This window comes from Hemiscyllium ocellatum, chromosome 36 (genome assembly GCF_020745735.1).
Source record: "Hemiscyllium ocellatum isolate sHemOce1 chromosome 36, sHemOce1.pat.X.cur, whole genome shotgun sequence".
Taxonomy (NCBI): Eukaryota; Metazoa; Chordata; class Chondrichthyes; order Orectolobiformes; family Hemiscylliidae; genus Hemiscyllium; species Hemiscyllium ocellatum.
In genome coordinates this window covers 29,329,601-29,341,737 of record NC_083436.1, presented here as the reverse complement: position 1 = coordinate 29,341,737, position 12,137 = coordinate 29,329,601, and the positions used below count along the sequence as shown (strand labels likewise).

General features: G+C 37.1%; 1 protein-coding gene across 1 annotated transcript in view; it reads right to left on the bottom strand.

Annotated features, from left to right (window-relative positions):
- stx18 (syntaxin 18) overlaps positions 1-12,137 on the bottom strand; it is a 155,006-nt gene that overhangs the window by 18,404 nt on the left and 124,465 nt on the right. The window contains exons 5-7 of the mRNA XM_060851389.1: positions 7,777-7,843; positions 5,618-5,733; positions 2,351-2,436 (exon numbers count right to left, since the gene is read on the bottom strand). Coding sequence (XP_060707372.1) covers positions 2,351-2,436; positions 5,618-5,733; positions 7,777-7,843 — 269 coding nt within the window. The remainder of the gene's footprint in view (positions 1-2,350; positions 2,437-5,617; positions 5,734-7,776; positions 7,844-12,137) is intronic.

Here is a 12,137-nt window from a genome sequence, read left to right as displayed (position 1 = left end):
AGCCTAGTTCACCCCTTGCTTAACCACATAGCCTTTTATTCCTTTCTCCCATATATGTTTACCTAGTTGCACTCTATGTGATAGCAAGTTTCACATTCTAATCAGTCTCTAGTTAAAAAAGGTTCTCCCAAGTTCTTTTCTGGATTTATTAGTAACCATCTTTAATTTATAATTCCTCAAGTGGAAATGTTTTCTGTATCAACCCAATCAAATCACTTCATAATCTTACATACTTTGAATAAGTCATCTTTAGTCCCCTCTCTTCTACAGAAAAAGTTCCAGTCTATTAAGTATATTTTTCAATAGTCCACCTCGTAATTATGGTTGCACAATGATCAACTATATCTGCCTATGATGCAAGCTGAAGGCGAGACGGCCCATACAGCTTGCCCATCCAACCCAACCAAGAAAACCCCCAAAATATGTTATCTTTATGCAAGGATAACATCAGAAAGGCTTTACTCCACAAGACACACTCCATGTTGGCTGTCATTCATGTGTCATTTTGTTGTATCTCAGACTCAAGTGTAGGTGCAGCCATTTGTAATTACAGAACTTCAGTATTTCTAAAGCCATTGAAGCTTTTTATCTTGCATTATCTGTCCTGATAAATGCAAGATGTAAAGTTGCAACAGCATGTCTCTTTTTCAGAAATATTCTCAGGTTTTTATTATGCGTTTCTGTTATTGTGACATTTAAATGTCAACTATGCCTCTTCCTTTCAATGCCAGCACTCAGTGCTGAATTTGATCACCCTTCTTTGTATCTAATACACAAAACCCTCTTCAGATTTTAAAATTTGTACTGGGAGCTTAATCTAAAGTTAGAAGATGAGAGAAGGTTGCCATTTTAAATACCTCAGTTCTGGAGGAACAGATTGAATCAACAGCTGATAAGGAATTCTTAGATACTGGAAATGTGATTTATTAACAAGAAAACTGGCTAAGTGAGGCCTTGATCAGAATTTGGGGATGGCACAGTGGCTCAGGGGTTAGTACTGTTGCCTCACAGCGCCAGGGACCCAGGTTCGATTCCCGCCTCGGGCGACTGCCAGTATGGAGTTTGCATATTCTCCCTGTGTCTGAGTGGGTTTCCTCTGGGTGCTCCGGTTTCCTCCCACAATTCAAAAGACGTGCAGGTCAGGTGTATTGGCCTTGTTAAATTTCCCATCGTGTTAGGTGCATTAGTCAGGGATAAATATAGGATAGGGAATGGATCAGGGTGGGTTGCTCTTCGGAAGATCGGTGTGTACTCGTTGGGCTGAAGGGCCTGTTTTCACACTGTAGGGAATCTAATACGAAATTATTCCCTCAGTTATGGCCTGATATAGTGACACAAATTTACACTTTTTTAAAAATTCATTCACAAGATGTGGATAAAATATTGTTAACATTTATTGCCGATCCTTACTTGCCATTGAGAAAGTGGCAGTGAGTTGCTTGAACTGCTGCAGTGAATGGCAGTAGATACACCTATGGTGCTATAAGGAAGGGAACTGCAGGAGTTTGACTCAGCAACAGTGATATATTTTCAAGTCAGGAAAGTGTTGTCAGTGCAGAGAGTGAATGCTGATAGTGTTAGATGGATTGTCAATCATGGAATGCTTTTATATATGAGCTAACATCAGTGTTGACTTTGCTTGGAAATGGCACTTTAGCTTATGGGTCAGTAAGTGGTGGATTAAGTCCCAATCTCGAGACTTGAGTACATATTGCACATAGTCAAATCAATACTTCAGGCAGCACTAAAGAAGAGTTGCAGCATCAAAGTTGCTGTTCTCCAGATGAGGCATTAATTTGAGGTACATTTTTCTGTCTCTAATAACTTCAAGGCACTATTTGAAAAACAGCAGAGCAGTTCTCCTGATGTACGCGAATACGGTAGATGCTGAAAATTGGTAAGGAAAACTGAGAAAGCTGGGTCAATCAACAAGTCTGATAGCACTTGTGGAGAAAGAAAGAGTTAAAGCTACCTTTCATCAGAAGTAATGGAAGGGTTAGAGCTGAATCTGTTTCTCTCGTCACAAATACTAATCTTATCTCCTGAGCACATACAGGAATTTTCTAATTCTACAATAAAGAAACACAGTAGCTCAGAAAACAAAGAGATGGATACACTGAAAGGATTGTGAAGGTTAAACCTCTTTGGAAGAATGAGAACCGTAAATCGATGTCAAAAGTCTTTGTTATTGGAGTCATTAAAATGCAGTAAAGTTATGATATAAATTAGCATTTGCTGCTGAGAAAGCAACCATCTGGCATCTTCCTGGAATCACAGACTGTAACTGAAATAATAACTGGTGAGCAAGTTAACATTGTCACAATTAATTGCACTGAAGGATGAAACTTACCATTTGAATTTCTTCTGGTGAAAGTTCATCTTCCTTTGAGTCCTCCCAAAAACCCAAATTTTCATGTACTTCTGGAAAACTTTTATCTGTGAAAGATAATTTTAATATTGATATTGATATGCAATCTTGTTACAGATGTCCTCAAAAAAATTGAAGTAGAATTTGAATAAATACAGAAGGGGAAACAAACAGAAGGACATGGTATAAGGATGAGATGAATTAAGTTGGAAGAAAGCTTATTTGGAGCATAAATATTATTACTGACATCTTGCCTGAATTGCATGTCCTGTGCTATAAGTTGTACATAATTCTATGTTATCTCTGCAAAAGGCATTCCATTTAGTAAGTCTTTCAAACAAGTGCTTCATAAATATTCAAGCAACTGTTTGGTGCACTTCAATTATTCACAATTAATAAAATTAGAAATCCTAGCAACTGGATTTTATGGGCCACTCATGGACACAGAAGTGAGCAGGCACACCTTTAAAATCGGGTTAATGGTAAAATACTGATGCTGGAAATCTGAAACAATCACAGAATTCTGGAGAAACTCAGCAGATCTGACAGCATCTGTGGAGAGAGAAACAGCATTAACATTTTGAGTCTGATATGACTCTTCTTCAGAACAGAGTTTCTCCAGCATTCTGTGTTTGCCGCTGCAATATTGGGTGGCTTGTTATCCACAGCTTCCTTACTGCCAGTCCCGTCAAGATTTTAGAAATGACAGGGCAAGTGTTACAAATGCCACTCATCGATTCACCAACTGAGATCCTTGACTGGACAATTAATGCCAACCTAAAGGTCTCACATGCCACCACTCTGATTTAATGAACAGAGGGAGAGGCCTGTACACAATGTACAGCCTGGCAAAAAAAGGAGTCCACAATCATAAGGTACTCAAAAGAAGATTGCTTAATCACCAGTTACTAGAAGGATCCCCACGTAATTTACCTCAAGAAGGAATATGGAGGAGAAATAATATAAATTTTGGAAGGCTTTGATGCATTTTTTGGGTTGTGGGAAGTAAAAGTAACAACGGAGTTTATAATTAAGCGCGGGGCCATGATTGTATACTGGTTAGTATTCTGTGTTGTGGCCTCAGCAACCTTGGTTTGAATCAGAGTCACGGTAGTGATTGTTCACTGCATATTATTCCCTGTGACATTTGCTATAGAAATGAGGGAAAATATCAATCATCTAGGTACATCTAGACTCAAAATGTTAACTTGCTTGCTCTCCATGGATGCTGTCTGACCCGTTGTGATCTTTTGCATTTATTATTTTCATTAATAGGCCACTGATTTCTTCAAATCTGTGATACTTCTTTCCTTGTACTAAATCTATCCAGTGAAGACCAAGTTTATCATAACCTAGTCACTTTCTGATGTACCTTGCTTTCCACTTTCAATCTATCAGTGGTAAATCTTTACTTCTTTAAAATCAATACAATCTGATCATGTTGGCCTACTGACTACATTTTGCTTGCCAACCTGACATCTTGAACTAGTCCATGCTTCCAAATAAACCTGTTGGACTATAACCTGATGTTGTGTGATCTTTAACTTTGTCCACCCCAGTCCAACACCGACACCTCTAAGTCATAGTCCATTCTAAGACTTGTTTAATTTATTTCAATGGGATAAAATATTACTTGAACAGAGAACAAAATATTCTGAAATTAGCAACTGCTTTCACCAAAGATCATGAAATTGGTCGGGAAAAAAAATGTGTAAACTCTGTATCAGTGCTATTAACAGCAAATACATCTGAATCAGTCATCTAGAACTTTATGATTATGAGATTGTTTATCTGGCATCTTAATTTAGAATATAATTAACTGGACTATATCTATGTCTTGGAGTTTTTGAAAAGACACTTTGCAAAGCAGAGGAAGTAAGGAAAAGTATTGCATTTGCAAAGAACATGAGCTGCTCAAATAAAGTCACTGACTCAACAATACATTGAGAGAGGTTACATGATCTTATTTGTTACTTAAACAACCTAGCTGACTTATTTCTGATTCTGAACCACATATGGTCTGAGATATATGCAACTGCAAACATCATTGCCCTATTAAATTCACACTTTGTTGTGACCACTAGATGAATGGAACAAGGAACAGAATTAGTACTCCTGTCCTAACTTGATTATAACTGCATTTTATGATTGACGTCATGCCAGATAGCTCTGAATTCCAGAATACTACATCAGTCTCAGGGAATGTCGCAGGACTAATAATTCAGAGGCCCAGCCTCATGCTCTTGGGGAGTAGGTTCAATTCCACCATATCATCTGGAGTTTGAAGTTAATTAATAAATCTGGAATATAAAGCTAGTCTCAATGATGATGACCATTAACCTACAATCGATGTAATAACCTACAGATTCTAGATCCACAGCAATATGGTTGACTCTTAACTGCCTTCCGAAATGACGGAGAATGCTACATAGTTGAACACAATGAAGGATAAGTAATAACTACTGATCTTAAAAACGATGCCTACATCCTATTAAAGATTAAAACGAAATTAGCTGGATAAAGAGGTATGAGATGCTTTATTTTTCTCTGATAATGTGAATTATCAATATACTCACAATGAAATTCCATGATGACGATAAAATGTCGCCTATCAAGCGATGGAATTGTAATAGGATGTTTATTTTGCCACCATTGACATAGATTCGCTAAAATAAATTGTTAACATTGCAACTCCAATATTATCTGGCTAACTTAAAAAAATCAAGAATATTTACTAAACTAAGGAAAATTTATCTCATTCAAACTCGTTGCATTCATCCACATGATCTCTTTTTTTAATTTTAAGTAAATTTAAATTACTCACATCTATCCCATATTTTTAATGATAGAATTGTCTACTCAGATTATTCGCAAATTAATTGTGCAAATGAGAACTAAGTAGCAAACGAATGTTATCTGTGTGGACTTAAAACTAAACTCTACACATTGTATAGATGGTGACATTCGTCTTTCTAATTCCCTACTTAGTACTGCATTGTATAATACAAACCTTTAAATGCTGTAAACTATGTAAATCAACAAGACAACACTTTTGATTCTATTTGTTTTACATATGTTGTAGTTATAAATTCAGTCCTCTGGTTCTTGGAGCTTCTAATGTATGTTCGTGTCCATATTCTACCAATAACTATTTATACATTGCATCACTGAATAGGAAAATGGCAAGGCCTTGGCTTTCCAATAATCACAAACTACAGCATGCAACTCACAATATTTAATGTTACAAACCATTGCTTTCATCTTTTGCGACGAGCTCCTCTGAATTTTCTGGCCTGACAGGAGGAATATTCTCTGGAGATGGTACTAATGTCTTGTTGCTATGTTGTTCAGGTTCAAGTCTTGACCTATGAAAAATAAATCTGTCAGAACAGTGTGCAACAATGGATTAGAATTACTCAATCCTATATTTCCTGATTCACAAGATCATAACTTGAATTTAAAATGGCTTCTGAGGATCAGAAGTAAAATAATATTAATTTTTCACAATTAGACAAATTTTATCAATCATGCAACCTTGAATATTCCTTTACCTCAGATGTTATCTTCATTTCTTATGATGTTATAGAACAAGATATCAAAAGACCATTATTAATGATCTCTATGGCTCTGCCTGAAACTACTGTAGTAAGTGAGCCGTTAGTGTCGTTACAAAGTTTTGTATTTATGATTATTATTTCATGTAATTTGATTCTTCTGTTCACGTTCCATTTCCATATTACTCTTTTTAGCCAGTTGCAAATAAAATTCTTGCTTCAATAGTCCTAATGACATCTTTTACAGCTATTACTTTCATTGGTTTGCTTGATTGCACAAAATATTTATTCTCTGCACTTATTTGAAGACCATAAGAAATAGGAGCAGGAGTGGACCGTTTGCCCATCGAGCCTGCTCCGCCATTCAATAGGATCTCAGCTGATCCAACAGACTTCACATCCACTTTCCTGTGGTTTTCACCGTAACCCTCAATTCCCCTACTGATCAAGAATCTTTCTATTTTAGCCTCAAATCTACACAAGGACTCCACCCCCACAGGTTTCTATGGGATGGAGTTCCAAAGAGCACTGAGAGAAGAAACTCCCCCTTCTCTGTGTCTTAAATTGGCAGCCCTTCATTCTTAGACTATACCCTAGAGTCTCCCATGAGGGGAAACATTCTTTCATTATTTACCCTGTCAAGTCCCTTAAGAATTCTACACAACCTCTTGTTTGTCTGAATTTCCTAGTTCAGTGTGTTATATCAATATTGCATTTGGAGCTAAGTATTCAGTTAAAACTTGATCTTGACCACAATAACTGCTCCAAAACTTCATAAACACACTGGCCTAGCAGGAAGGTTAGCTGTAAGATGCACTGCAAATAAGCGACATTGTGCAAGTCCAATAATTAGACATTCACTTGGAAGGAAGTCCTGAGTTTGGAAGCTACTGACCAAGTGAACAGAGAAACAGGTGTAATCCATTCCAGTGTCAGACTTAAGCAAGATGCATAACCAGGACTGAAGAATGAGGCTCGAGGAAGATCATAGCAAAGAGGTACATCCTAAGGATTTAGAGAAGAGAGGAATAGTGGAGCCCAAGGAGCCAGGAGAGTGCACTGGTGGACCGGGGGTATAGACGGAAGCACGTACATCTTTGGAGGAGGTGTGCCTCTGATATATGCCCAATTAGGTTCATCCCTTCCTTCTTGTCTTTGTTCATACAAGCATTTAAACAGCCTGCTGCCTAATTATAATCCTTAAATGACAAAACCCTTCCTGGCATGAGTAGTGGGGGCCACACATCTCCAATAGCTATCCTAACTCTGCTGGAATTGAAGTTGCAGGTGTGCTGATTCGGATGCAGGTTTTTTTTTTGGGGGGGGGTGGGGGAAGAATCAATGTTAGATTTAAACAATTTCCATATTTCACCTTATGTAAACCCAGCCATCTTTCATAAGGTTTAAAATTTGTATAATCGCTATTATAAACTAGACAACCTCAGATGAAGCTGTACAGGCTGAATAGCAGTCCTCCAAAGATGCTTTCTTGCTGGTCAAAAATACAAGGAATAATCTAAATGTTCCCTCCCCTACTCCATGTCAAGTAACAGTTAGTATAGTCTCTATTCAATGTTCAGGCAACAAAATGACAGACGGAGCTTGTCACATAAGAATTCCCTGCCAGGAGATTGAAATTTGCACTCAAGTACTGAGCTTTCGCAAAGCGTGGCTTTCATTGCATTACATGACTGATGGCAAATGATTAAGGGAAAACCAACAATAATGGTAGAACAGAGACAATATGACATTATGATACCCTAATGAGGGTCAATTTCAATCAATATATAGCTTTCCAATTTGCAAACTGCCCTCTGAAGATCAAATTGAGCATTATGATTTTACGTTACTTACAATCTTTTCTTATCCACTACTCGCTTGACTCGAATAGCCCTTTGTTCAGAGTACACTTTACACACATCTGTATGATTACAAAGATGAAAGTATATTAAATCTGAACATAAAGGAAATTAATTTAAATAGCAAATTTTTGGGGGTAAATTTATAGCATCCAATAACTAAACATTCTATACTTAGTGATGGACTCAAATCGTAAAGAAATGAACAGCTTATTGCTTTTTAGACATTCTAAAAAATATAGTGGACAGGCTAACTATCACTTTCTAATATTCCTTAGATTTGGAAATGATCCCATCAGATTAGAAGTCAGCAACTGCGACACAAATGAAGAAGAAGAAAAATAAGGATCAACACACCAGTTAGCCTAACATTGTTTGATGGGAAAACGCTAAAATGCACTATTAAGTAAGTCTTAACATTGCATTTAGAAAAGTACTGTATAATTAGAATACACCAACATGATTTTACTAAAAGGAAACCATGTTCGATAAATTCATTGGAGTTTATTTTTGAGGATGTACCTTGTAAGATAGATAAAGTGAAGCAGTAGATACAGTGTGCCAGGATTTCTAAAAAGGCATTCAGTAGGTTGCCACACAAGCTTAATCAACAACATGATGGCTCATGACTAGGAGTAATATATTAGCAGGGACAGAGGACTGGTTAACAGATAACAAGCATGAACAGGCATAAATAGGGCAGGCAGTGAATACAGGAGCACAAAAGTCAGTGCAGAGTAGTCAGCTATTTACATTCTACATTAATGACTGAGATGAAGAGACAGAATATGTATGTATGTTTGCTGATGATATAAAGCTAGGTGGAAAGGTAAGCTGTGTGGAGGACCATGAGGCTGCAAAAAGATACAATTTGGTTAAGTGAGTATACAACAAGATGGCTGATGGATAATTAAGTGTGAAGTTATTTACTTTACAAGAATAACTTTTTTTAAGAAGGCGTAAAACTTGTAAGCTCTGATAAACAAAAAGATTTGAATGTGCTTGTGCTTAAGATACACAGAAGGTTAATAGGCAGGTATAGCAAGCAACTCAAAAGACAAATGACATGCTAGCCTTACTACAAGGTGACTAATCTACAGGAATAAAAAATGTCTTCTTACAACTGTACAGGGTTTTGGTAAGACCACATCTGTAGTAGTGAGTGCAGTTTTGGTCTCCACATTCAGGATATTGCATTCAAGGCAGTACAGTTACGGTTCACTTAATTAAACCTAAGATGATCAGACATAGCTGAGCAAATTTAGAGACTTAGAAAAATGAAAGGTGATCTCATTGAAAAGTACAAGATTTTGAAAGGGCTTGACAGGATGGATGCTAGGAGATTATTTCAATTTGTCAGGGAATCTCAAACATGGGGGCACAGTTTCAGAATAAAGAGCCAATCATTTAGGACTGAGGTGTGGAGACATTTCTTCATTTGAAAGGATATGAATCTTGGAATTTTCTTCCCCAAGAAAGTTGACAAGTTTTTATGGTTGAATACATTTAAAGCTGGGCTTGACAGATTTTTAGCCTCTCAGAGAATCAGGAGATATGGGGTGTGGGCAGGAAAAATGGAGTTGAAGCTCAAGATCAGCTGGGATCGTAGACAATTGGAGGGCAGACTCAACAGGCCATTATAGTGTACCCCACATATATCTTGTGTTATTATGTTTATCAATGCAAACAAGAACAGAACATTAAAATCCAGAACTTAATTTTTTTTCTGGAACCAAAAGCTGTTTCCCAACTCGATCTAGCTTAGTTTCGTCAGATGAATGGTTGAACCAGACAGATTTCCGGGTAAAAAATGAGGTCTGCAGATGCTGGAGATCACAGCTGAAAATGTGTTGCTGGTTAAAGCACAGCAGGTCAGGCAGCATCCAAGGAATAGGAAATTCGACGTTTCGGGCATAAGCCCTTCATCATTCATTCCTGATGAAGGGCTTATGCCCGAAACGTCGAATTTCCTATTCCTTGGATGCTGCCTGACCTGCTGTGCTTTAACCAGCAACACATTTTCAGACAGATTTCCCCCACCACTTCTCCACTGTCAGCCACCAGATCGTAGTGTATATGAGAATAGCCCAGGGTGCTAGACTCCAACTTGCACCCCTCATCAGTGCCTGGTCTTCCTCTATAATTCCTATAAGCAAAATAAAAATGCACTACTTTGCAGGACAAAGTGACAGGGTTCGAAATAAATAAAGAAATTAGTGTCATTATTCATCATGAAAAGTTTGATCTTTTCCAATTTTTTAATTGGTTGGCTCATCTGTTTATTCAGTTCAACACATAGTTATACAAGGAGAGGGGGAAATGTTATATATTTATATAGGGTGAGAATTTGGGAAGTATTATGGTCTGTATTCAAACAGATAAGCGTTTTGCTTATGCTGCTTGGGGTCAATTATGTCTAAATGCAATTTATAATCATTGATTAGAGCTTAATATTCATTTTTGGAAAGGAAGTTAAAATTGTTACTGTACATTCTGAATAGTTAGGCCATGCTGGTGAACAGATGCTTATTCGTAAAATCTAACCTAATGATTAAAGGAGTCTCAAGCCCAATTCCATCTGGATAAACTGCTTCTTTTATGTCAAAAGATTGAAGTTCGATCCATTGCAACTGAAGTACATTCAATGTACTACACTAATCCGGCAAAACAACTGCATGACATTCCTTCCATGAAAACTGCTGATTTAAGGAGTTAAAAAATGTATTTAGTATTTTAAAATCATTTACGAGGAGAGGTATGTGTTTGCAATGCAAACATAATCAGATGTTATAATCAAATCAAAGGACTAAGATAATTTTTGAAAATGTTTGGAAGAGTACTCGTTTCCACTAAACAGTGGAGTAGCTTCAAAACAATGGCATTGGTTTGTGACTTTGGCTGCTATTTGGTCAATCCTGAGATGTTGGCTCATATCCTTCCAAACATTTCTTATTCGTATCCTTATCTAAATGTTTTATAAACATTTTAGCTATACTTGCATCCACCACTTCCTCTGGAAGTTCATTCCATACATAAACCGCTGTGTTAAAAAAATGCCTTTCTTATCTTTTTTAAATTTTTCTCCTCTTACCTTGAAAATACACCCGCCTGGTCTCGAAATCCCACACGCTAGGGAAAAGACACCTGCCATTCACCTCATCTATACCCTTATGATTTTATAGACCTCCATAAGATCACTCCTTGACCACCTACGCTCTGGAGAAAAAAAATGTCGCAGCCTATCCAGCCTCTCCTTATAACTGAAACCCTGCAATCGCGCCAACGCAGGCAGGTAGGACTCGTTTAGTTTGGGATTATGGTCAGCATGGACCAGTTGGACCAAAGGGTCTGTTTCTTTGCTGGATGACTCTATGACTCTAATTACTGTACCGCAGACCATGCACTGGCAGAGGAGGTTTGTGGAGAAAGAAGAATAAGAATAGTGATGCATTCAAAGGAGATTGGAAAAGATAGCAAATGGGTGCTTAGGATCCTGCCCAACGTTGCAAAATTCTGAAGGTGTGCAAAAAGACACAGGAGACTGCCAAATTTGTCAAATTTTCAATGGAGCTGAAAGCACTTTTGCAAATATTCAGTTCTGATCTTTCATTTTAGGATTTGCTCAAGGAGCTTCCACATCTTACTGTTTCATAAGAAGGTTTTTATGCAAAGGGATGCATTTCACCTTTTCTAAACAGGAAGACACAGGTAATTTCCATCTAAAAAAAATCAGAGATGATGCAATACTAGGATTACATCTATTGAAATCCTTTGTCAGGGTTAACTTCACAAAGTATCAGGGTTTGATCTTCAGGAGTACATCCCTAAGATACTAGGACTGAGAAACATGTAGAAGGTACTGTGAAAGTAAGAATCCAAATTCATATTAAAGCTTTTGCGAAAAGTCTCTCAGGCCCAGTTTATTTCTGAATGTTAGTTATTTTTATACTGGTGTGTTCTATGCATAATGGTAACATTGTTATTTTAACTATTTTTATTTTTAAATAATTTTTTTTGTACTTTAAAAGTTAAGCTACATCTCATAAACTGCTTACTGTAATATTTCTGAAAGTCCAGGAAATCACAAGTTGCTCATGATATATCTAATATCCCAAAGACAATGACATGAATTTGATTTTGCTCCCATGGGTTTACTACATCAGTAGATATTGCATGTATAAAGTTAGACTCCAGCTAGTAAGAAGAAAGAACTTTCTTCATAGGATTGGCCTTTGATGTTGCACATGAAAGAAAAGATCCAAGTTAAAAAAATAAAAACCCTTTCTATTTAAGCCTTTTATGACTATCTTTTCTGCAGTTTGACTGCAACTTTGCCAGTCTGTTTAGGCTTGCATT